The sequence below is a fragment of the Moschus berezovskii genome, chromosome 23, assembly GCF_049115385.1.
Source record: "Moschus berezovskii isolate FMDL1 chromosome 23, NW_MosBer_1.0, whole genome shotgun sequence".
NCBI classification, from domain to species: domain Eukaryota; kingdom Metazoa; phylum Chordata; class Mammalia; order Artiodactyla; family Moschidae; genus Moschus; species Moschus berezovskii.
Genome location: NC_142482.1, coordinates 21,469,898 through 21,496,032, shown reverse-complemented (window position 1 = coordinate 21,496,032; position 26,135 = coordinate 21,469,898). Strand labels below are relative to the sequence as shown.

Below are 26,135 nucleotides of genomic sequence, written 5' to 3'. Positions count from 1 at the left end.
ATGATTTGAACCCAGACTAACTCTCCAAGGATTAAAAACATGTCACTGCATTCAAAGTGTACAAAATGTGAATACATTCTCCTCAAAGTAATTAAGTAAATGTTAAACCTTTTAATTAAAATTATTTTTCATGTATGTTTTGAAAAGTGACTTTTCCTCTAATATATTCAAAATGATATATTAAAATTTGAAGGCAAATATAGCTTACACTTCATAAATATCCCCCAATTAATCAAATTTAAATGGTTTTTAGTTTTAATTTCATCTTATTTAACACTTTTAGGAAAACTGAACTGTTCTTAAAATATCATCCAATGCTGCACTAGTTGCCAATGTGAAGAATTGCTACCATGCTTCACAAGTCATGTCCAGACGTATGCACGTCCACATTACCGAGAATTAATACTCCATGTGTTCCTCAGCTGCCATGTGCAGTAGGTATAGAGACGATGCTGATTCATGGGACCCTTCAGGACAGGAAAAAAAGCAACTGAATGGACACCTTGTTATGTAAGTGTAGATCACACCCGTGCAGTCCAAGAGGAGAGATCTGAGAAGTGAATTTACCTTTTCTTTCACATTAAAGTTTCTGCTGCTCAAATCTGCCCCCCAACTCAGAAGCAGAGTCCATCTCTGGTGTCGGCCAAAGCTCAGCCCACACGCCTCCTACAGGCGGGTTCAGGAATCTTTGCTTTTGAGAAGAGTGGGCAAGAGACGCAAAGAAGTATCTCTGGGACCCCAGCAGGGTTGGAACCTGGGTGTTTAGGTTTACAGCCCACTGAGCCCCAGGCTCCCCATGGTTCCCAGCTCGGATGTGTTTGGGGTTAGAGATTCCCTCTGAAGGGTGGTTCTTAGACAGGGTCGCTGCAGTCCTGGTCGAGGGGGCTATGGCACCCACTACTACCTGATGCCAAGCTCTTTGTTGCTTGGAAACATTTTCTTAAGCTGTGCCCTTTACCTGGAACATTCTTTCCTAATCTTTGAAATCCTTCAGGTCTCAGTCCTTCTCAAGGACTTCCCTGGTGGTCCAGTGGCTAAAACTCTGTACTCAAAAAGCAGGGTGCCTGGGTTCCATCCCTGGTCTGGAAATTAGATTTCACAAGGTGCAACTAAGGCCTGGCATGACCAAATATTATAAATAAATAAATATATATATATTTTAAATTATCTTCTCAGCCTCATCTATCCTCTAAATCCAGACTGGTCCCCCTGCTATTCCCATGGAACCCAGTTCTTTCCTGTCACACGTGTGCATTCCTCAGTTCTTTGTCTCGTGACAACAAAGAGTTGGAGTGATGGACATTAAAGCCCCCTCGGCGTGTCACAGCTCTCAGGTCTTGGACAGACCGTGTTATAACTCTCAGGTCTCGAACATACCGTGTTATAGCTCTTAGACAAATCAGTGTTACAGCTCAGTGTTACAGCTCTGTTTTATTTAGAAGATAGCAGGAAAATCCATCTTCAAGGCATGAGGGCACGTCGACCCAAAGACGCGAAGAGAAGAGAGCCCCAGCCCACGGGAGAAAGAGAGAGAGAGCTAGCTTTGGCTCCTCTTTTTATATGCTTTTCCCCCCTGGGCCTGCCCTATGCAAACTGGGCTAGCCAGGAGTGCTGTTTGTTTTACCTGAGGTCCTCACTCCAGTCCTCAGACTTTCCTTTGTTCTATTTTCGCGGGCTTTTCCCTTCCTTGTCTTTTGGCCACCGCCATTTTGGACTCCTTTTCCCTATTCTCCCTACCTAACATTTCCTTTCCTGGCAGCTATTAGAATTAATAATAATGATATCATTATAACTGGGCTTCCCTGGTAATTTGCATATTCATGGCTTTGCTTTCTTTCATTTCTCACAAGAATGGAAGCTCCATGAGGGCAGGGACCACATCCTTTCGTCCATCACTGTATAACCAGTGCTGTTTGGCAGAGTGGGTACCCAGGAAATACCTGCTGATGACTCTCAGCTGTGAGTGTCCTCACCTTGAATATCAAGGTGTTACTCTGCCTCAGTGGAGAGAGAAAGGGAACCTGATGCACAGCGGGTGGTCACAAAATGCTACTCTGGCTATCACACATTCAGAGGCAGGAGAGGAATCTTAGCAGTGGGGACTGAAGGGCTATTTAGGGTTGGATGTGAAGAAGGAAATGGCAACCCACTCCAGTACACTTGCCTGGAAAATCCCATGGATGGAGGAGCCTGGTAGGCTACAGTCCACGTGGTCGCAAAGATTCGGATGTGACCGGGTGACTGAGCGAGGGTTGGATGGATTTCGTGGAATACGGAGGGCAACCCAGGAGGAGGGAACAGCTGCAACAAAAGTATGAAGGAGAGGAAGTACCAAGGCAATCAGTAAACCTGCGGGCTGGATGGAGAGCAGGGTTTGAGACAGCCGCGCGGTGAGGAAGGCAGACTGGGGCCAGGTCAGGGAGAGCCTTGAACACCAACCCAGCGCACTTAAACCCGATCGCAGGGACGCAGTGATGATTTTGGAGCAAAAGTGTGAACGGAAGAAGTAGCATTTTAGGGAGATTATGTATGACAAATTGGGACCAGGTGGACTAAGGACGTGGAGAAAAGCAGAAAGACTATTTCATTCAAATTCCATCTAATCATTCAGTTCAGTTCAGTCGCTCAGTCGTGTCCGACTCTTTGCGACCCCATAAATCACAGCACGCCAGGCCTCCCTGTCCATCACCAAATCCCGGAGTTCACTCAAACTCATGTCCATCAAGTCGGTGATGCCATCCAGCCATCTCATTCTCGGTCGTCCCCTTCTCTTCCTGCCCCCAATCCTTCCCAGCATCAGACTCTTTTCCAGTGAGTCAGCTCGTCGCATGAGGTGGCCAAAGTATTGGAGTTTCAGCTTTAGCATCAGTCCTTCCAATGAACACCCAGGATTGATCTCCTTTAGAATGGACTGAATCTAATCATTATGACTGTATAAAATAAAAGAGGGTTAAGAGCCAAAGCTCTGACAGAAGACAGTTCTGGTTACCATCTGGCCGATACTAAGCAGGTCACTTCATTTCTCTGGGCCTCAGTTTCTCCACCTATAAAATAGAAATAATAATCTCTACCTCACCTATGTTACTGGACTCTTGTCCAGTGAAAATCAAATGAAATAGGGAATCTCCTGACAGTCCAGTGGTTAGGACTCAGTACTTTCACTGCTGTGGCCTGGGTTCAATCTCTGGTCAGAGAACTAAGATCCCACAAACCTTGTGGGCAAAAAAGAAAAAAAGTGCTAATTTACTCATGCAAAAAAATGAACCCCAACCATGTGTCAAGTTGTGTTGTAAATGCTGAGGAAACAGAGATGAATCCAAAGTGTTCTGAAATGGGGCACATAATTACCAATTTTTTGTCTTTTTTTTTTTCTTCTAATTACCGATTTCTGAGTGTTTACTCTATGTGGCTTTCCACTTGTCATCTCATTTAATCTGCACAACATCCCTACCAGATGAGGTGAGTGCTGTTGTCAAACCCATTTCATAAAATGAGGAAACGGAGGCTCGGAGAGGTTAAGTCAGTCACCCAAGGATGTTCAGCTCTTAAGCAGCAGAGCTTAAGGCTTGTTCTCAGGGCTGGCTGACCCATGCCAGAGATGGCTGCCTCCCTCCTTATGCTAGACCTTTGAATACATCTGTTTCCAACTGTTAGCTCTCTATCTTGCTGTTCCCTTTCCAGCTATAAACCATCCCACCTTTTCTTTTTTCTCTTTTTTTGACTGCAGAACTCCCCTCACCTTTCAAGTTTTAGATCAGGGTTCAGAAAGCCTCTAGGACCCCCAGTTGGGCCCCTCTCCTGGGCTTCCTCTGCACTTAGCCAAACCTCTCCTATGATATTAATCATACCAACACTACATTCCCTTGTCTCTAAGCTTTTTAAAAAGCATGTTCCAGGACTTCCGTGGTGGTCCAGTGGTTAAGACTCTGCACCCCCAATGCAGACAGCATGAGTTCAATCCCTGGTGAGGAAACTAAGATCCTGTGTACTGCATGGCAAAAAAAAGACTAACTGAATCAACAAAACTTAAAAAAAATTCATAAAAATTAAGTAAAGTATATCTTAAAAAGCATGCTCCTTATCGTAAAGAAACATTTACATTTACATCCAGAATATAGGCATATTTCTTTATAAAGTATATACACATGTATCTGTCAATCCATATACATTAAATATTAGTAAATCCTGATTCTTTTTATGAAAAACGAAGATACATATAGGATCTGATCTCATGTTTTCTTCCCATGCCCCATTGACCACCACCAAATTACAAATTAGCATCTCTAAATCAACGCTCGGGGGGTGGGGGGACCTGGTACAGGGATGCCAACCTTCAGGCCGCTGGGGATCTGAGATCTTGTGAGTTCAGCCTCTTCTCTTAGTGGGCCAGGCTGGGGGAGGGGGAGGGTGCTCTGGGCAGGAGCCCCTCCCACAGTCCTGCCACCCTCTGGAGCCTGCAGGAGGTGGGGGTGAGGCTGAGCCTGGATTAGCTGGGGCCGGCGGTAGGGAAGCTTCTAGAGCTGCAAGGCGGCCAGAGAAGTGGGTGCAGCCAGGCGCGGGCACCATGCCGCTGCAGAACGACACCCTCCGAGAGGTGTGGGCCTCAGACAGGTCTGGAAAGTCCCAACCTCACCCTACCCAAAGCCTGGTGGGGGGCTCAGATGGAGGGTTTGGGGAGGGAGACAGGCTGATTCCTTGCTACCCTCAGCGGACACGAGGAGGAAGGCCGGAGCCCTGAGGTCCAGCAGCGCACCAAGCAGGTACCCCACCCAGCTTGGGGAGGAGACAGAGAGCCCCCCAAGCAGCACAGGGGATCTGGGAGCGGGGCCCGGTCCCCCTCAGCAGCCTCTGGGGGTCCTTACTTCCCTGGAAGTTTGGGCTTTATTTTGTTCTTGCAGGAAAGGGGTGTTTGGAGGGCATGGGGTGTGGCGGGGGGAATCTGGGCTTTGGGACATTGGAGGTGTCCATGAGCCGTCGGAGAGAGTCATCCATCGTGCCCCAGGAAGGGGCGCAGTTCCCCTCCGGGTAATCCGCGGTTATTTCTGGCGGCTCAAGGGATTAGAGGGTGATGGGCAGCCCTCAGAGCCCCCCTTTCCTTCCTCTCCCTCCTCTTGACCCCCCACTCCGCAGCGACAGAAGTTGAGAAAGAAAAAGCCAGAGGCCCCAGAGGCCCCCTGCCCCACGGGATCCAAGCCCCGGAGACCTGGAGGTGGGCGGGGGGGTGGGGGCGAGTCTCGGGGCACCCCCAGGGTGAGGGTCCCGTGAGGGAAGGCCCGCAGGCAGGCGGGGGTGGGGGGTGGTGTTGAGCTGCCGGATAGGACGAGCGGAAGGATGAATGAAAGCCGGGAGAGCGGTGTCCAAAGTGAAACAGAGCCGCGGGGAGCCCCCAGAGTGAGGAGCCCGAGGGGGCGCGGGCACCTTCGCAGGAAGCGGGGTGGGGGTCCCTCCTGACCCGCGCATCTCGGCTCAGCGGGGCGGAAGGGGAAGCCGCGGGAGGAGCCCGCGCAGGGACCGGCTGAGGCCCGGGCAGCGCAGACAGTCTACACCAAGTTCCTCAGGGACCCCGAGGCCAAGAAGCGCGACCCCCGGGAGACCTTCTTGGTAGCCCGCGCCCCAGACGCCCCGGACGCGGAGGACGGTGAGCGAACCCCAAGGGAAGGGGGCGGCTGGAGACCAGCAGGGGAGCAGGCGACTGGAGAGGAGAGGTTGGACAGGAAAAACAGAGGGGGAGAGGCAGACAGCTGGGGAAAACAGCGTCTGCATCCCTGGCCTTGGCTCTGAACTAGGAAACCCTTTATGCTCGTGTTCTTGTCCCCATTTTCCGGATGGGGAAACAGAGGCACAAAGGACGGGTTAAGAGCTCTGCCTTAGACTACGGCTAGGGGCCAGCGGGAGCTCAGATGGGTCTGGCTGGGGGTGAGAAAGAGAGACAGACCAGGGTAGGGAGAAGCAGAGTGGGAGAAGCAGGCACTCTCATTAGAAGGGATGGAAAAGGGGAAACTGAAAGATGCCAGGAGGATGTGTGAAAGCCAGAGAGAGAAGAAAGACCTGCAGAGAAGCGCATTTTCCAAGAACAGGATTGCCAAGCCCCCAACGTACCCCCAACCAGCTCTCGTGTGACTTGCACACTGTGGAAGACTTTGGGGTCACCCCATTCTTTGAGAATCTTCCTCCTGTTTCTGTTCCAGAGGGGAGCCTCCTACCCCTGGCTCCTTCACTGCCTCCCAGAAATCTGGAGAGACTGAGCCCCGCAGAGATTAGAGGACCCACCCCAACCCCCATATTGATGAATTTCTACCTACAGGGGATGAGGAGGAGGAAGAGAGTGACCTGGAAGATGAAGACGAAGAGGAGGAAAAGAAAGAGAGAGTCCGCCTGCCTCCCAAGAAACCCCCCAAAGAGAAGGCTTCTACAGATATCAAGGAGAGGAAGACCAAGGCCCAGGGTCCAAAGGGTGGGTGCTGAGGGTCCAGAGGGGGCAAAAAGACACACAAAACTGGCCCCAGAGGGGCCTGGGGGTTCATGGATGTGCAGGGGTTGAGACATCAGAAAGCTACCAGGTGCCTGGACCCAAATGTTCCATCCTTTGGTGATTTCTTCCCTCTGCATGCTGTGTGCTAAGTCACTTCAGTTGTGTCCGACTCTTTACAACCCCATGGACTGTAGTCCACTAGGCTCCTCTGTCCATGGAATTCTCCAGCCAAGAATACTGGAGTGGGTTGCCATGTCCTCCTCCAGGGGATCTTCCCAACCCAGGGATCTAACCCTTGTGTCTCTGCATTGGCAGGCGGGTTCTTTACCACTAGCACCACCTGGGAAACTTCTTCCCTCTAATAATCCTTAAATTAATATATGCGCCCCCCCCACCATCCTCCCAGCCCCGTGCTCAGGGTGTGCTGAGCCAGGGAGGGCAGAGGATTTTCATGTCCTTGGTGAATTTTTAGTTGGTTTTTAGTTTTTTTTTTTTTTAACTCAATATGAATTATATTTATAATTTTTACAAAAGTATCAAAATGGTTATAATAAAAATCAATCAGTGAGTAAATACTGTGATGGCTTCCTGGCTGGGCACCTTGCTGGGGTCTGGTGTAAATGTAGACATACAGCTAGGACCTTGGGCCTCTCTAAGTGGGAGGACTGTCTGTAGCTCTGACCGGAGAAGGTTTGGAGGATTTCTGACGGAGATGGGGTGGGAGCTGGAATTCAGAGTTTCTTTAGAAGGCCTGGCATTCATTCATTCACTACTTATTAAACTCCTGGTGTTCATTCAGTTCTTTTTGGACTCAGGGTTAAAAACAAGACAAGCAGAGGAGCTCTGGGCCTCCCAGGGGACTGAAGGGACAATGAGTGAGGAGGGTGTGACTTGTCTTTGCCTAACCCCCACCCTCCCTTTCCAGGAGATCTGGGAAGCCCTGGCCCCCCACTGAAACCTCTACGAGTTAAGAAAAAGGAGGCTCCAGCGGGGGAAGGGACCAAGATAAGAAAGATGAAGAAGAAAGGTGAGCCTAATCTCCAGAGGAGCAAGGGTCTCTGGGTGTGGGGCTGGACGGGGGGCGGTGACCTCTTCACTTTCACACCAGCAGGGTCCGGGGAGGCTGACAAGGACTGCTCCGTGAGCCCAGGCACGGTGAAGAAGACTCCGGCGGCCATGTTTCTGGTTACCGGGGAGGGCCCAGCGGAGAAAGCTCTGAAGAAGAAGGGTGGGTGGTGAGCTTTGGTGAGCTCTGTTCCAGGATGTCTAGGGGCAGTCAGTTGTCAGTGTGGAGGGGCGGGTGCAGCCTAGATGGGGTAAGGAGGAGGTTCTCAAGTTGGAAGACTTGGGGGCACCTTGACACCCACTATAATAAGCCGTGTGGCCTCAGGACAGGGTCTTCGCCTTTCTGAGGTTATTCCTTTCTGATAATAGTGAACTGGGGTTGCTCCCCTGTGCCTGTGGGAAGGGTCTAGGTGAGGCGTGGGTGTACCTTGCAAACCGTGATGTGCCCCTGCCAGGGTAAGGGGCAAACAGGCTTCCCCCTCCACCCCCAGGCACTCCCAAAGGCTCTGAAGAGGAGAAGAAGGAGGAAGGGGAGGAGGACGACGAGGCGGCTGCTGTGATGACCAAGAACAGCAATCAGAAGGGCAAAGCCAAGGGAAAAGGCAAAAAGGTGGGAGCCCGGAAGCGGGGAGGGTGAGGTCCCTGCTGGGAGCAGTGGCAGGGTTGGGAGGACCTGGGCGTGGAGCCTCATGGGCTGGGGCCGTGGAGTCCCTTGGGGTGAGAATTCTTAGCTCCCTCTTTGGTGACAGGATACGAGGACAAAGGGAACCAGGTTTGTAGAAATAGAAGAGGCAGTTGCGGGGTCACCAGGCCGGGACTGGCCACCCAGCGGCCTTATGCTGTCTGCCCTGAGTCCGCCCCACTGTAACTTAACCATCAGATACAGCCGGAGGTGCTTGCATGGCCCCGCGTGAAAGCCACACATTTTCTGTACCAGGAGGTGGAGTACAGTCAGACAGGCACAGGCGTCCACACCCCTGGGCACAGGGACTGACTGACAGCCAGCTGACTGTGAGTTATTCAAATAGTTCTACCCTGCTGCTCCAAGACTGCTCAGAATGCTTCCTCCTCTCCCACCCAGGACCTCCCAACCTTCCAGCAACCAGAGGGTTAACACTGGCTCGAAAGGGTCTCTAGGACCCTCCTCTGAGCCTACCATGTCCATTCTGATTGGGCAGTCTCCAGGGGCAGAACATGTTGTTAAATATATTGAATGCTACCAACAGGACTCAGGTACCAACAAGCACAGGCTGGAGTAAGCAAGAGAGGGGTCCAGCTGGAGAAAGTGATGAAAGCCTTTGAGAAACAGACTTCCAGGACTGGAGCGATCACCCTGAGGGCAGGGCCTGGGGGGTGAGGGTGAGGTCCTAGCTTTGTGGGTTTATTCCTTTGTACAAGAGCGGTCAGGTCTCGAGGGACTGATTCACATGGGCCAAGATCACCAGATACTGATGTATAAACTGAAAGCCCAGTTTATTATCTTCCAGAAAGAATATGCAGGCATGTAGAGCCTTTAATATAATAGGCCCTTGAAATTCAGCATGTAGAAATGTTTAAATGAGTTCTGACTTTCTCCATACCACATTCCAAACATAGTCCTGAGTTTCCCGAGATTCTTCTGCAGCAACCTAGAGTGGAGAAGAGATATCCACTCACCCGGAGGTTAAGGGCCCGCTTCCCAACACCAGCCTCACTTCACACCCAGTGCAAACCTGCCTTCAGCAAAATGGGCAACCTCAGCCCACCAGGGCATCTTGGTGGCTCCCAGAGAGCATTTATTCCTCAAATGCACATAACCAGGTGGCAGTCCCTTCTCTCCCCTGCTGAGAAAGTTGGGGTTAGAACCTTGGTTGCCGTTCATGTGAGGGACAGAACACACAAGCAAAGGGGACTAGCCTTGTAAGAACAGAAGCGGCAATAATCAGGCCACCCTAGGGCCTAATGCAACCAAAGAGTTATTAAAGGTTTTCAATGAGCAAAATGAGCTTATTTATTCATTTGTTGTATTGCTATGTAACAAACTACCCCAAAACTTAAAACAACAATTCATCCTCTTAATTTCTGTGAGTCAGAAATCTAGGAACAGACTCACAGACTTAGAGAACGAACTTATGGTGGCCAGGGGGAAGGATAGGGAGAAGAGATAGTTAGGGAGTTTGGGATGGATATGTACACACTGCTATATTTAAAATGGATAAGCAAGAGGGACCTGCTGTATAGCACAGGGAACTCTGCTCAATGTTATGTGGAAGCCTGGATGGGAGGGGAGTCTGGGGGAAAATGGATTCAGGTATATGGATAGCTGAGTCCCTTCACTGTTCACCTGAAACTATCACAATATTGTTAATTGGCTATACCCCAAAACAAAGTAAAAAGTTTAAAAAGAAAAGAAATCTAGGAGTAGTTTAGCAAGAGTAGTTCTGGCTCAGGGTGTCCCATGAATTTGCAGTCGAGATGTCAACTGGGGCTGCACTCATTCTCAAATCTTGACTGGAAATGGAAGATCTACTTCTAAATTGGTTTACTATCATGATTGTTAGCTGGAGGCCTCTCCAGAGGCTCCTTGAGTGTCCTTATAATGTGGTAGCCAAGTTGCCTCAGAGTTCACGAATGGCCCAAGAGACAGAGCAAGGCAGAAGCTGTAATATCTTTTATGACCTAGCTTTCAAAGCGACCACCCATCACTTCAGCCTTATTCCATTGATCATAGAGACCAATGTGGGGGGGATCGACACTAGAATATAAATACCATCTTGGAGACTGGCTGCTACATTCACTGGGTATTTACTGTCTGATAAACTAACAGGTGGCACTAGTGGTAAAGAACCCACCTGCCAATGCAGGAGATGCTGGAGACAAAGGTTCAAACCCTGGGTCAGGAAAATCCCCTGGAGGCGGGAACAGCAACCCACTCTGGTATTCTTGCCTGGAGAATCCCCTGGACAGAAGCCTGGTGGGTTATGGTCCATAGGGTCACAAAAAGTCAGACAAAACTGAAGTGACTTAGCACACCGGCATGCACACAGTAACGGCAGCAGCTAATACTTCCATAACACCAGGTGCCTAGAACACAGTAATCCATACCTGCAGCCTCGCCTCAGTTCACTCCCTAAGAGCATCCATGTGACGGAAGGTCTTTCGACAGGCTATGCATCTAACAGAAGACTGGGCAGCATTCAACATCCAGCTTCACCTCTTACTAACTATGTGAATTTGGGCAAGTTATTAAGACTTTCTGAGCCTCAGGTTCTTCACCTGTATAAAGAGACCAACCGCCTCAGTAGCTATAGCTAAGAAGAATGATAATATTCCAAAGAGGAATATTTGGAAAGTGCATAGAATAATTCCTGGCACATCGGTAGACTTTCTATGAGTGTCTGTTAAATATATAAACTAAGGTCTGTCCCAGGTATCCACCCCCATTCTGCATACTTCTCAGATGAAAAGAACTGAGTCACAGCGTCGTTAAAAATTAACAAACATCATAGACAGTTAGTGGTGGAACCAGGATTTGAACCCAAGCTGTCTGGCTCCAGAGCCTTGGCTCTTAACCACAAGCTAAACAGAATCTTAATAAAGCACAAAGCTCCCCACAGCCTGGCGAGCTTCGGCGGAGGCTGAGGGGCCCGGGGCGAGCACTGGAGCAGCCTCTGTTCTCTCGCCCAAACAGAAAGCGGTGAGTTGCCCTGCCTGCCTCCGGGCTCCGGACCTGCTGGGGGCTGGGGGAGATGGTGCTCTGGGGCTGACGCACCCTCTGCCCCGACTCAGAAGGAGGACAGGGCCCCATCCCCACCCGTGGAAGTGGAAGAACCCCAGGAGTTCGTGCTTCGGCCTGCCCCCCAGGGCCGGACGGTCCGCTGCCGGCTCACCCGGGACAAGAAGGGCATGGACCGGGGCCTGTATCCCTCCTACTTCCTGCACCTGGACACCGAGAAGAAGGTGGGTCGGAGAAGGGCGGGGGAAGGGAAAGGGGAGGGCCCGGACCCGGGTCGAGGGCCAGGATAGGGTGGGGCTGCGGGCCAAGCGGGCCTGCTCCCCGCGCCCCCCTCCCGCTCGCCGCCGTCTTCTAGCGCGTCTCCGCCGCCCCTCTCCCCAGGTGTTCCTCCTGGCCGGCCGGAAGCGGAAACGCAGCAAGACCGCCAACTACCTCATCTCCAGCGACCCCACCAATCTGTCCCGAGGAGGGGAGAATTTCATTGGGAAGCTGAGGTGGGCCTGCGAAGCTCGGGGGCCAGTCACCTCTGGCCCGCTGTGCAGAGTGCCCCCCTACCTCAGACACTCTGGAGTTGTCCCCCGGCCCCGGGCTTCTCTATACTTAGGGACACTTGTCCGCTTTGATGCGTGTAGATCACTTGGGGGTTTTCTTCAAACGGTTCAGTGAGGGGAGTTCTCTGGTGGTCTAGAGGTTAAGATTCTGGACTTTTATTGTGGTGGCCTGGATTCAACCCCTGATCTGGGAAACTGAGATCTTGCAAGCCCCAGGGTGAGGCCAAAAAAAAAAAAAAAATTGGGTTCAGAGGGTCTGGGCTGGGAGCGAGCTTCTGCGTTTCTAAGACGCACCCGGGTGATGCCCATGCTGCTGGTCCGGGGACCTCACTAGGAGTAGGGCATAAAGTCCATGAAACAGGGATTATGCCTGTCTTGTTCATGGTCGAATTCCTAGCACCTGGCACATGGTAGCTATTCAATAAACAGTTACTAACTGACCGAATGAAATACTCAGCACCTACCCTGTGTTATATCTCCCCATATAGCTCATCCAGTCCTCACCACAAATCTGAGAGATGAGGAGAAAGTGAGTCCCCAAGTCAGGCTTTATTTCTTTATGTCTTTACCAAACACATATGTAAGGCCAACCTATGTGTCAGAGGTATTTCTAGGTAACATGCAAATATTAATCCATTCAATAATCTTGTCAACCAAATTGATAGTAAATACTATTACCATGTCCATTTTACAGATGGGGAAGTTGAGGCTAAGCGTTTAAGTCACTTGCCCGGGGTCATACAGCTAGTAAGAGCTGAGGTTTGAAAACTGCCCAGTCTCCCAGTAGATCCAGGTTTTAAAAAGACTTCATGCAGAAAGACAGGGGCAGGGTCCTAAGACACACCCATGCTTCAGGCAGAAAGCTCTTAAAGCTTTCTGGAGGGGTCTGGAAGAAGGGGTGTGGAACCCCCTCAGCCCCGCCCCCAGCTCCACCCTGCTTGCAGGTCCAACCTCCTGGGGAACCGCTTTACCGTCTTTGACAATGGGCAGAACCCGCACCGCGGCGGAAGCACGGAAGTGGGGAGCCTTCGGCAGGAGCTGGCGGCCGTGATCTATGTGAGAGCGCCCTCTGTCCCCCTGTGCCCTGCGGCAGGCCCCTTCCCTCGCCGAGTGGTCTGATGCGCATCTCCCTCCCAGGAAACCAATGTGCTGGGCTTCCGAGGTCCCCGGCGCATGACGGTCATCATTCCTGGCATGAATTCCGACAACGAAAGGGTGCCCATTCGGCCTCGCAATGTGAGCCCTGCACCTCCCTGACACGCCTTTCCCTGTGGGTCTTGCTCCCTAGTTACCGGCTGGTAACCCACTTCGGGGAAGCCGTGTAGGGTGGGGAGGGGGTGTTCGGCCTGCCCCATACCCATCGCCCCCGTCCCAAATTCATTCTGGCAACTTGCACAATAGATTCAGTTTGGAGGGTTTTCATTGAACTCACTGAAGCAAGCACAGTAGGGTTAGTTAGTTGTTTTTTTAGTGTACATCAAAATCGTTCATTCATATATTGATTCAACACACATATATTGAGTATCAAGTATTAGTCTAGGCAACTGCAGACTTCAGTCAACAAAACGAAGATCTACCCTCATGAACCTGGCATGCTAGCGGAGGGAGACAGACAGTAGACAAACACTGTGATAAGTCAGTAAATTGTGTAGTGTGTTAAGTGGTATTTTCTGGGTTGGGGGGGGGGTAGGGCAGTTGAACAGGGAAAGGAGATGAGATGTGTGTGTGTAGGTTTTGATTTAAATTCAGTGGTCAGTGAGTGGGCCTCACTGAGCAGATGAAGTTTGAAGGAGGTGAGGAGCAACCCTGCAGATATCTGGGAAAAGATCATGCAGGCAGGGAGAAGAGCCAGTGCAAAGGCCCTGAGGCAGGAGAGTGCCTGCTGAGTCTGAGGAGCAGCAAGGTGGCCAGGGTGGCTGGAGGAAAATGAGGTCAGAGAGGTGAGAGTGAGGGGCAGGTGAGCCTGTGTGGCTGGTTTTTACTCAGAGAAACAGGAACAGCAGGGCTTTAAGCAAAGGAGTGAGATGATTTGACATATTTTAAAAAGCAAAGGTTGTTTAATTTGTGTGTATGTGAGGTGTAGGGCAAGATGGAGAGCTGGCGCAGAGAGAGGGGCCCTCCTTCAGTGCGTCAGACCCACGCTTTGCCCCTCAGCACTGCAAGCTGAGTGAGCCGGGGATTTCAGACACCTTTGATTGGCATGTCTCATACTCACAGTGATGTCACTTTACTCATTTACAATGAAAAACAATACTCCTGTCAGCTGATCACACATCCTTCCCTGCTGGAAAGCCACACTGGAATAATCAGAGACCTGGCCAACCCATGGGGTACAAGCCCTGCGTGGCTCCGGTCTTTAGGAGCCTGTGTGTTCCACAACTGCTCCTCCCTGGAATAGACACACAGATCCTCCAAAGGCGGTGCCTCCCACGTGTGTTGGGCTTAGTAAGAACTGACACCCAGAGCTGCTCTGAGTCTCTCTTCATCATCAGTTCATTCATTCTACGATCATTTATTAATGATCAGGTATTGAGGATGTAAAATCAATACAAGAGGTACCATCAAAACAATGTCTGATATTTATTGCACATTTACTCTGTGCTTGGAACTGATCAAAACACTTCATGCACTATTAATCATTTAATCTTCACAACACCCTGTTATGAGGGAAACTAAGGCACAGAGTTCAGTTCGGTTCACTTTAGTCACTCAGTTGTGTCCGACTCTTTGTGACCCCATGGACTGCAGCATGCCAGGCCTCCCTGTCCATCACCAGCTCCCAGAACTTGCTCAAACTCATGTCCATTGAGTCAGTGATGTCATCCAACCATCTCATCCCCTGTCGTCTGTAAGGCACAGAGCCATTAGTCAAATACTGTGCCTGCTGTTAGGGTATCTAATTCTGTCCATAACGGTGCAGTGGGAGAAATCATAAGAGCGAGATGTAATGGAAATTCAGAGCTAAGACATTTAAATCAGACTTGGGGTCAGGAAGGCTTCTTGGAGGACACAGTCTTGAGTGGACTCATTCTAAGCCATGAACGTAAACAGGAGACAAAGAAACCAAGAAAAGAAATACATGTCTCATACAGACCCTGCTCCTTCCTTCCAGAAACTCTTCCAGGACATTTTAACTACTCTTTACCTGTACATCTCTCGAAGCTCAACTCTGAGCTCCTTGTAAATCCTAGAATATCTGGTTAACCCTTGTGATAGATGCCAGCGTGTGGCCTAAGACCCCTTGGGACCAATGGCACACAGCCCCTCCTGTGGGGCAGTACTACTTTTCACTTTCCAACCCTCCACTTTGGCATCCCACAGCCAAGCCCATTCTCCCAGATGTACACCCTGGCCAGAAGGGTGCCACAGACACAATGGGTGTACACAAAAAATCCCTGGCCACCGTGGCCATTGACACCCAGGCTACACACACATACAAGGGCATCACAGGTCCCCAGCCACCGCCCCACCCCATCAGTCCCAAGATATCTCAGCCAGCTCTGGCTATCCTGCCCCTAATCCTGCCCCACCCCTCACACCCCAGGCCAGTGACGGGCTGCTGGTGCGCTGGCAGAACAAGACACTGGAGAGCCTCATCGAGCTGCACAACAAGCCCCCCATCTGGAACGAAGACAGTGGCTCCTACACCCTCAACTTCCAAGGCCGAGTCACCCAGGCCTCAGTCAAGAACTTCCAGATTGTCCACGCTGACGACCGTGAGTATCTGAGGACCCAAGCCAGGCTGTTCCCAGCACCTCCAAGACCTCAACCCTCACTCAGGTCATTCCCTCCCCTCTCCCCCGGCCATCTCCCTCTCTCTCTGTCTCTCTCTCTCTCTCTCACACACACACACGCTGGAGTGGAGCTGGCCTTTATCCCTGGAGCCAGAACTTTCAGGAAGGTCACTCTCTCCTGTGGGGGCACTCACATTGTACCCCCAAAGAGCCTCAGATATTCCAAGCAGCTGTCTTCAGCTGCATTGTTTTCAGGCTCTTGTCCTAGCACTGACCAGAGCCTGGGCAGATGCTGGGCTGTTCTGGGTAAGGCTGTGTTGAAGGGACAGTTATGCTGCTAGAGTTTAAAAACCACTGAAAGGGAGTTCCCAGGCGGTCCAGTGGTTAGGACTTGGTACTTTCACTGTCATGGTCCTGGGTTCAATCCCTTGTCAGGGAAATAAGATCCTGTAAGTGGACCCGAAAAGCCATGAGGCTCTACCAAAAGTAAAAGTTAAAAAAACAAACTTATAGGCACTTCCCTGGTGGTCCTGTGGCTAAGACTCCATGCTCCCAGTGCAGGGGACCCAGGTTCAACCCCTGGTCAGGGTGCTCGGTCCCACTAAGACTCAGCACAGCCAAATCAATAAAAATAAATATGAAAAAAAAAACAAACCCCACAAAACTTAATAGCCCAACCCCTATGTGGCCAGAGAGGATGCTGAGGCTCAGAGAGGGCAGTCCCTTACCCAAGTCTCTCAGCAACTGCAGGCAGTTACCCTGGCCCTCAAATTTTATTTCACAAATACACAGTGTTTTCTGTGGACCAGACACTGTTCTCAGGACTTCAAAGATACTGATTCGTTAAATCCCTTCAACAACCCGATGAGGAAGGTATTATTATTGTTCCTATTGGAAGGACAGAGGAGGCTGGTGTGCTGCAGTCCATGGAGTCACAAAGTATCAGACACGACTTAGCGACCGAACAGCATTTGGCAGATGAGAAAACTGAGGTGCAGAGAGATTGAGTAACTTACAGCTTGTGAAGGCAGAACTGGGGCTAGAACCCGGGTAGTCTGTCTCCAGTGCCCCACTCCTAACCCCATCAGGATGATTGTCTTTCAGGAGTACGAAATATAAGTCAAGCATTTCTATTCTTCTCTTTCCAGTGAGGTCAAAGGCCTGCCATCGTAGAATTAGGGAAAAAAGATATACTCAGAACACAAATAAAAACATCCCCTGTTACAAGCCTGGGGGAGAGGTCCCCACTAGGTTGAAGGGATTTGGATACAGAGAGGTATCTCCTAGGGATTTTCCAGGTTCCCAGGATGGGTTAACACTGAACGAGCTCCCCACCCCCACTCCATCCTAGGGATGTGCCCTCAGTGTCATCTGTCCTGAGGTCTTAAAAACCCATCTCCAGATCACATTTCTGGTGGAGCCTGGTCTGCCTGGGTTGGGGGGTATTTTTAGCAACATCCTGTCCCATGGATGCTGGGGGAAGTGTTGGGATTGGGGCTGGGAACCTGGGCCAGATATGAGGTAGGGGCTGAGTGGGGGCACTGGTGAGGCCATGAGGCTGGTGGTCTCAGGACTTGGGGTCTGGGATGGAGAAGAATGGGGTGAAATCAGCAGATGTTGGAAAGGAAGGATTCTAGGCATAGCAAGTTTGACTGGTCACTACAATGCGGGCAGGTCATATGCCTAGCCCTGGGCAGTATAAGGTAAGGCAGGGTCCTTGCCCTCAGGGGCTTACAGTGGCGGGTACAGCGGCAGGCAGGCTTACTGGGTGAGATAAGAGGGTGCATGGGTGGAGGGCGAATAACTGGGACGGTGGCTAAGGACTGGGATTGCGGTGCAAGGGTGGAGGTGGGGGTGGGGCCCTCCCTCAATGATGAGGGCTTCGTTTGCCAGGACAGAGAGCCCACGAGGCCTCAGGCCGCCCCACCCGTGTCTGTGTCCACAGCCGACTACATCGTGCTGCAGTTCGGCCGCGTGGCCGAGGACGCCTTCACCCTAGACTACCGGTACCCGCTGTGCGCCCTGCAGGCGTTCGCCATCGCCCTCTCCAGTTTCGACGGGAAGCTGGCGTGCGAGTGATCCTAGTGCCCTTCCCCAGTGCCCGCCCGCCAGGGCTGGGAAAAGGATTCACGTTGGAGGCTAGCACGGTCCCTTCACCAGCGCCCCTCGATGAAGCCTTCTCCCTTGTCGTGGGGCTGACCCCTCACCGTCTCCGGGTGACCTTCACTCACTGCCCAGCCTGGCACGGGGAGGCGGGGCGGGAGGAACTCGGACGGTCGGACGGAGATGAAGAACATCTGGAGTTGGAGCCGCACATCTGGTCGCGGAGCTAGGCTGCGCCGCTTCACCACCACCACCCCCGCCCCGCGCCCCAGTCACTTCCTGTCCAGGAGCAGTAGTCAGTGTTGTTTTAACCCCCTCTGGGACTGTACTAGGGCTCCGAGGAGCCGGCGCGGGCTCGGAGGAGGGGGCAGCTGATGGGGGACGGAGAGCCGGTACCCACACCCCCAATAAAGCCGCTTGCTAGGCCACGACGGGCAGCGGTTCTTCAGCGCGAGCGGAGAGCGGGGCGGCGGGAGGGGGCCGCGGGGCGGGCTGGAGGCCTCCGTTCCCCCAGCCCCGTCCCGCTCCGGCCCCGGGGCGCTCCCGCGTCCCCTCCCACACGCCCATCGCGGGTCCTACCGAAACTCGGCGGGCTCACGGTGTCGAGACGCCCCCTGCGGGGGCCCCCGGGGAGCCGGGCCGAGAGGGAGGGCCCCGGAGGTCCAGGAAGAGGGGGAAAGGGAGAAATTCGAGAAACAAGCCTCTCGGGGAGAACCAGACAAACCGGGTTCGGGCAGGGCGGGCGCCGCCTCTAGGGCGGGGCCGGTTCTGGGGCCCCGGAGTCGGGGGTGCGGGCCCCGGGCCGGAGAGGACGCTCCGCCTCGGCCGCTCGGGACTGGGGGTGGGTGGAGGGTAAGGAGCCCCGAGGCCCGTGCGCCCCGGGGCTCCGCCGGGCTCCTAGTGACGCGGCACCCGGGCCCCGGCCCCGACGGGAGTCCTGCCCTCGAGGCGGGAGCTCCGCCCTCGGCCCCGCCCAGGCCGGAGCCCCAGATTCCGGCGGGGAACCGGGGAGGTGGGGGAGTAGCGCCCGGCGTGCCTGGCAGATTAGGAGCGCCGCTCCGGGCGGGCGAGGAGCCAGGCGCCCGGGCGCGGAGGGGCCGGGCGGGCTGCCGCGGGGGTCCCGGAGCCCCGGGGGGGGCGGCCCTGGCGCCGGCGGGGGGCGGCCCCGCGCGGCCCCGCCCCTCGCGGCCCGAGCCCGCCCCGCGCCGCGCCCCGCCCCCTCCTTCCCCGCAGCCCCCACCCCCAGCCCCGGCTCCTCAACACAAACTTTCCGTGCGGCTCGCTCCCTCCTCCGCGCCCGGCGCCTCCCGCTCCGGCCCGGCTCATTCCGCACATTCCGGCCAGCCCCCTCCCCACGACCCCCCTCCCCCGGGCCCCCTCTTCGCTCCCTCGGGCCCGGCGGAGCCGCCCGGCCGGAGCGCCCCCGCGAGATCGGACCAGGTAAGCCGGGCGGACGCCGGGAGGAGGCCCCGCTGGGAGAGACGGTGTGGTTGGTCGGTGCTTTGGGGGGTGCGGGGTGGGGAGCAGCCGTGGGGGGCGGCTGGTTTCCAGAGCCATTGTCCATCCTGAGCCTGAGCCCCGGATCTGGGTGCCGGGAAGTTCGGAGGGAAGGGGGAGAAGCTCTCCGGGAAGCCCCGCCCACCCTCCCACCAAACCCCCGCGACCCGGACGAGTTGTTCGGGGGGAGGTCGGGGAGCCGCGAGCCTGGCCTCGGTGCCAGCGCCTGTCCAGACGTCCGCAGGTGGGGGTGTCGAGGCCGGGGTCCGGACGCCCGCACGGTCTGGGGTTGGGGGGCCCTTCCACCGGGGAGCTCGTCCCCGCAGCGCCCAGCCCCGGGCCCCGCCGCCCTTTGGACTCCCGGCTGGCTCTCTCTCGGAGCCCGCCCGGCCCCGGCTCCACGCAGGCCTCGGGCCGGGCCTCCGGGCGCCCAGGCCGGCTCCCGCGCGCGGTGCCCGCAGCCGCGCCGGACTGTGGACGATGTCTGGCAGCCAAGCTTCACGACCCTGGGCGTGTGCCCCCTGAGGGGGCAGGGGCTTAAGTTGACTTCCCTTCTGCCGCCGGCGTCGGGGTGGAGGTTTCGGAGTTACAGCCCTGAGCTCTGTGAACCTGGTTCCGAAGGAGACTGGATTTGGGGCCTTGTCTTGGCCACACACTTTGTCAGAGCCCGTGTTTAGACTTTAGAGGACTTGAAGGCGGCTTGTCTCCTCTAACCCTAAGCCCCATCACACACTCACCACCCCCACCATTGTCTGTCATGCCCTCTACTCCTGCCTGGGGAAGGAGAGCTGGGAGCGCCTGTCTGCCTCTGATTTCCAGCCTAGCGGGGCCCTGGGGCAGTGTCACTGAGGCCAGACCCCACCGTGTCACCTTTCCGGGAGAGGGGCCCTCATCCAGGGCTGAGAGATTTTTTTTTTTTTCTGTGAGCAAGGGGGAGTGAGGCCTTGGGGTAGAGCTTCTCAGCGGAGGGAAGCCGTCCCTCACACCTCCCTCTGTCTTTTCTCTCTCCAGGTAGAGGCAGAACCAGGTCAGGCCTGAACTTGTAGCCGAGGAGAGCAGGGGGTGGGGGTGGGGGCTGGAGGGGCTGGTGCCCAGGGCGGCTCTGTGTATACTGTCTCCCGCAGCCCCAGAGCAGGGGGACCAGGACACCTCGTTGCCCAGAATGCTGGGGGCAGTCTGGGGCTAGGAGGGAAATCTAAAGTTGCCACAAGTTAGAGTTTTGGTAAGAAATGAGGTCTTCCTCCCACCCAGATTCTTGCAGCTCTTTTTCCCCATAGAGTTGCCACCACAGACCATGGTTCTGGGGTCTTCCTGGATCCCTGCTCACTCTGTGAGCAGGCGATGGACAGATGTCTTTTCTAGGATTAGGGTATATGATGAGGGGGACTCATGGGACCCCAGATGCCCCCTCCTCAGAGAGAGGCTGGGATCCAATGGGAGTCTCAACCTCTGGGCCTTCCCCCACCGCCACTCCCCCGCCCCCCCAGGGAGGGAACAGTAATTAATGCTAATTAATGCATTTGGCTGAGCAGGATGGTCAGTGATGGGCAGGTCAGAGCTGTGTGTGTGTGTGTGTGTGTGTGTGTGTGTGTCCTGTGCCCTGCTACCACATTCACCCTCAGGTTTACAGATCTTGGCACATTCTGAACAGTTGGGGAAATATTAAAATGAAAAGGAGACATCTCAAACAGAGGAGGTCAAGAACTTAAGAGATCTGGCCCCAGCTGGGCCTCTAACCAGTTGTGTCATCCTGGTGGGCCTCAGTTTCCCTGCTTGGAATCCAGGACTTCTCTGGTCCCTTTTCTCTGAGCTTCTCCAAGTCTCTTTTTGGTTCCTGGTCAGTCGGCCTTCCCATCATGGAAACTGAACCTGACGGGGTCTGGAGAGGTGAGGGGGTGATCAAGTGGGTCTAAGGAAGAGACTGAGGGCTGACCGGGGGGTGGGGGTGATGGAAGGCAGCAAAGCCAGTGAGAGGGGCTGAGAAGGTTACGGCAGCAGGGGGCCAGGGGGGCCAGGTGGAGTCAGAGAACAGCCCTGGGAACTGACTGTGGGGTCTGGCAATGAATGGTGTTCAGAGGCCACCTGGATGGCCAGACCCCTCTGAGGGCTCAGGGTGGAAGCTGGAAAGGAGCAAAACCTCCCAGTCCTATCCACCTGTTCACTCAGGAAGGGAGAGGAGCCAAGGGGTCTGGCTCACAGGGAGGACAGTGCAGGGTGGCGGGGGGAACTGGTGGTGCCAGGCCCCAAGGAGCCAAGAAAGAGGGCTCCCAAGGCTGCAGCTCTCCATGGAGGTGGCTGGGAGGTCCCAGCCTCTGCTTCCCATATGGGGTCCAAGGCATAGCCTTGAGGATCCAGGTCTCTGTGGACCCCTGGGGCTGCCCTGGGGCTATGGTGGGAGCGTCTCTGCTCAGAGCTGGGGTGGAGGCCAGCTGATCACACTTTGGCCCTGCCTCTGTGGCCTCACCCTGTCCTCCCTTTCCCCCAGTGTTGTGCCAGCCTAGGGTGGTCTGCCGGAGAGGCACTGCCCCTCAGGGCTCTGTCTGTCTGCTCAGGGTCCCGCAGGAGGCTGGGACCCACAGGCGCAGGGGACGAGAGAACCCTGTCCCTCTGTGAAGCCCCAAAGCCTCAGCCCCTGAGGTTTCCTAGAGTGCTGATTGCTTCCTGTGCTCCCTGCCAGGCCCACAGGACCGGAAGTGATAGAGGGAAAGGGGAGTGCAACTGTGTGTGCAACTGTGTGTGCCGCTGGATGTGTGTGTGTGTGTGTCCGAGAGGGACCCTCTGTGGGTGACACCATAGGGGTGGTGCACATGAGGGGAACTGGGGTGAAAGTAACTTCACAGGACGGAACTGTATGCGACACTGTGACTTTGTAACATGCGTGTGTGACGTTCTCAGTGTGTGATTGGCTCTGCAGGTGCTTGAGAGAAAGTATGAATGACGTTCTTCGTGTGTGACTGACACCGCATGCGTGTGTGTGTGTGTGTCGGGGACTTCTGTGTGTGTGAGGGGCCATCACACGGGGTGGGTTTGGGAAAGAAACTGTCTGTTTGACCAGTGGTGTGAGCTCACATCCATGTCTGGCACTGACTGGCTGGGATTCCGACGTTCCACATGTGTGAGGGCCGGTGCGACCATGTGATGCTGTGTGTGTCCGAGGCAGAATGAGGGACACTCTGTGTGCCAGGTATGCTTACGTGTGACACACTGGGAAGCCGTGGTGATGGCCGAGTGTGAAATCAGGTGTGTGGGTGAGACGGAGAAAGAAAGAACACACGCCGAGGGTCGGTGCCGCTTATGGGGTGAGCTGACCCTGTGGGCGGTCACGTCTGCGGTGGCTTGAGACAGTGGGGTTGTGGGGTGGCATCCTTCAGGGCTGTGGCATATATGGTGTGCGATGCCGTGTGTGTTGAATTTGAGGGCCCGTGACCCTGTGCATGTGCATCTACGTGGTGGATCACACACACCAAACACCGTTAGAGACAAAGGATGTAGTTAATGCTGCTGGGTTGTGCACTTTAGAAAAGTACTTTTTTTTTTTATCATGTATATTTAATCACCATTAAAAAAAACTTAAGGGACTGCCCTGGTGGTCCAGGAGTTAAGACTTTGGTGCTTCCACTACAGGAGGCGCAAGTTTGATCCCTGGTAGGGCTGCATGTAGCCCCCCCAAAACATTTTTTTTTAAAAACGAAAGAAATGAGAGAGATGCAGGTGCCAGTGGATGTGCGGGACAGTGGCTGTGAAGAGGAGTGTGTACGTTTGAGAGAGAGGAGGGACCCAGGGCAAGCTTCTGTGTTTATACATGACATTGACAGTGTGACTTTCCCAAGGAGGCAAAACCAGCTGAGGGACCGGTCACAGCTCAGTGGGTGACCCAGAGTCCAAGGGGCCCTCTGACACGGTGAGAACTGTGAAACCTAGAGTCACCCCTTTACTGCACCCCTGCCCTCTCCAGCCTGGATCCCTGGCCTGCCTGGACTGGGTCAGGATGAGGAGACTGGACAGCAGCTCCGAGTGGGGGTGAAGTCTGGGAAGTGGGCCCCTTCTCTCTGCAGGAGGTTTGAGGGCTCCAAGCCTCTTCCCTCCCTCCTACACAGCTGGAGGGGGAGACAGTGAGGGGGAGCCTTGGAGAGAGAAGCCTGGGGAGGGGCTTCCCCACCCCCTCGGCTCCCTGAGAAGCCTGTGCCCTAGGAGAGGGGGTGGGTGGGTGCAGAGGCTGGATTCCCAAATTGGAAGCACATTAATAAGCTGGGCAGTGGGGGAGCCCCCTTCACCTCCCTCCTAGTGGGCTCTCTGCAAATTGCTTCCTCCTGTAAAAGTCTCAGCCCTGCTCTAGGGAGGCGGGTACTCCCTCCTCAGCCTGGCAGGGCGTGGTCACTTGGCAGGATCCCTGGGGGGGCGCAGTGGTGGTGGGGTCCTCGGGCTGGTGGTGGGGGCGGTGGACACCATCCGCATCCCACCCCCTCTGCCCTCCCTGTCCCGGCACAGCACAGCTACTTCTAGGGTGGGAGCCTCTGGCAGCTGGAGAACAGCTGGCTCCGTGGTGGGGGTGGGTGGGGAGGAAGGAGGGAAAGACAGAGGGGGGCAGGGAGGCTCCCCAGCCTTCCTTCACAGCCCGCCCCATCCTCAACCCCTGGCCGGTCAGCCCTGCCCTGCCCTGCCCTGGTCTGGAGGCAGGGCATTCAGGATGAAATGGCTGATTTCCTCATCTTCCCACCCTTTGAGTGAGTCTCTCAGGGTGAGAGCACTTTGGGGGCTGAGGTCCTGCAGGAGCAGATAGCTGCTGCCGCTACCCCCGGTGTGGACAGCGGCTCAGCTGCCCCCTCGGTGGGGCTGCTACCTGGGGAGAGTAGAGGGGCTTGCTGACACCTGCATGGACTGGCCTGGCCTGGCCTGGCCTGCATCTCCCACGAGGCCCAGGCTCTGGGGAGGCCCAAGCTTCCAGTCTGTCCCTGCCTCACTTGAAAGGCAGTAGAGGGCTGGTGGTCTGGAGTTGGGGGGGGTGGGAGGGGCTGGGGTGGGTGTTTAGGTCCTCTGTGGCAGCCTCCCTGGCCTCCACTCCTGGAGCTGTCCAGCCAGTTATTCCAGCAGGTTTGGCCCCAGGGAGGGGAGTGGGCTGCAGAGTACCCCTTATCTCCCTCAGGGCGCCGAAGCCTGCTCGCCTAGCCTCCTATCTCCCACCTGGCCACCACCCAGAGGCATCTTCTGACCTCCCAAGGCCCTGGGAGAAGGGGAAGCAGGTGTGACTGGTCAGATCGAAGGTAAAGGCCACATGAGACCACAGAGGCCCGCGGGCCCTGCAGTAACAGGGAGAGGGGAGGTCCTTGGAGAGGAGGGGTGGGGAGCAGCCCTGTTGGGGTTGTTGGCCCCAGCCTCCAGCGATGGCTCCCCTGTCACTCCTCCCCTCCCCTTTCACCTGCTGGGGGGGCTCGGGGTCTTTCTGTCCTTGACTCCGTCTCTTCCTCTCTCCCCGCACCTTCTGGTTTTCCGTTTCCGCACGGCCTGACCATGTCAGCTGGGTCTCCCGTTGCCTCCGTCTTCGTCTCTGTCCTTCTGTGTCTCTGTTGGTCGCGGTCACTCGCGCCCTCCCCGCAGTGTCCGCGGAGCCCTCTCTCTCCAGCGCTCGGCCTGTCCCGTCTGCCTGTCTCTCCCTGGATCTCACTCTCCCTTCTGTTCTTGCTCCACTTTCCTTCTGGGCCTCCCACCCTGTGACCGCCGCATCTCTTGTCAGTTTTCTTGGCTGTCTTCTCTTCACCCACTCCCGACTCTCCCCCATCCTGCACCCCCATCCCTCCACCCTCTTTGCCCCTCGCTTGGGTCTTTCTCCCCCTTCTCCCACCCTTCTTGAGAGCAACGCAGAGGCTCTGCATACCTGGGCCAGCGGCAGTGAGCGGCTGGGGGCTGCCACCCCTCTGAGCCCCACCATGGAAAGGGCAGATCAGCCGCTCAGCTGGGTGGGGGCGAGCATCCCCGGGGTCAGCTCCCTCCACCGTCGGCCTCAGTATTGGCCTCAGTCCAGTCCTGCAGCTGTCTGAGGGGAGCCCGTAGCCTCCTCCCTCCCCACAGGCTGAGTCCCAGTGGTTTGGAGTCTAAGAGAAGGGGGGCCCACTCTCTGTCCTCGGGGAAGGCCAGAGCGGCTGTCCAAGCTCCCTGCACTAACCCACTCCTGAGTGACATGGAGACCCTAGTTCAGCCCCCAGCCAGGCGCCACTGCCCACCTGCCATGCCCCAGGTGTGCCTTGGCCTGCGGTGGGTGGGGGGATGCAGATATTCTCACTGGGTGTCAATCTGGGCACCCACACAGCAGCATAACTTGTATGCACAGGGCATGGCTGTGTGGGGTGGGGGTCACCTGCGGGCCCCTGGGTGGGTGCCTCGGGCCCCCAAGAGTGTGCCTGGAAAGTGGGTCTTGCATGTAGCCTGTGAGCCAGCGGGAGGGACGGTGGTCCCGCTTCTCTCCTTGACTTGTCCTTGCGGCCGCCCCCCTCCACCCTGGGTTCCCCTCCCCCTCGCCAGCTGCCAGCAGTCCTGGCCAGGGGCCGCCGCGCCCCGCCCCCCCCAGTCTGTCCCAGCTCCCAAACACTGCTGTGTTCGCCATATTTGGCCACAGTGCTCCTGCGGGGGGCGGGGCGGGGCTGACATCACCCTGAGAAGGGGGGGCCCCGCCGCCTGGGTGAGGGGAGGCGGGCAGAGACTTGGGGGAGGCAGGAAAGTTGCTTTGGAAAGTCTGGGGCTGGCAGGGCCCCCCATGCGCCGGGCCCCTGCTGCTCTTAGGGAGGCCTCAGGGAAGGATCTGGGGGAAATAGGCTGAGGAAACTGTTGGGAGGGGTCTTAGCTCATCGTAAGCCCTCATCTGCCTCCCCTCTAGAGCCCACCCATCTGTGGCACTGTCAGACCTGGGGGCAGCTTTGCATCCCAACTACCCCAGTACAGGGGCCGCTGTGGCACCCCCCACCCCTCCTTTATTACATAAACTTGGCCTCAAGGGTTTGAGGAGG

At 55.3% G+C, this 26,135-nt stretch overlaps 2 protein-coding genes across 2 annotated transcripts in view; both read left to right on the top strand.

The window, feature by feature from the left end:
- The first annotated feature begins 4,564 nt into the window (after nt 1-4,564).
- Nucleotides 4,565-18,040, top strand: TULP1 (TUB like protein 1). Its single transcript, XM_055406441.2, has 15 exons — nt 4,565-4,611; nt 4,709-4,760; nt 5,131-5,209; nt 5,471-5,638; nt 6,305-6,454; nt 7,398-7,499; nt 7,584-7,700; nt 8,029-8,147; nt 11,208-11,213; nt 11,306-11,476; nt 11,634-11,746; nt 12,748-12,859; nt 12,941-13,039; nt 15,348-15,519; nt 17,483-18,040. The coding sequence occupies exons 1-15, from the start codon at nt 4,565-4,567 to the stop codon at nt 17,614-17,616; spliced, it is 1,641 nt and encodes a 546-aa protein (XP_055262416.1). The 3' UTR covers nt 17,617-18,040.
- TEAD3 (TEA domain transcription factor 3) overlaps nt 17,824-26,135 on the top strand; it is a 24,072-nt gene continuing 15,760 nt past the window's right edge. The window contains exons 1-3 of the mRNA XM_088831527.1: nt 17,824-17,935; nt 18,065-18,300; nt 18,396-19,080. Of these exons, the coding sequence (XP_088687653.1) occupies nt 17,824-17,935; nt 18,065-18,300; nt 18,396-19,080 (1,033 nt within the window). The remainder of the gene's footprint in view (nt 17,936-18,064; nt 18,301-18,395; nt 19,081-26,135) is intronic.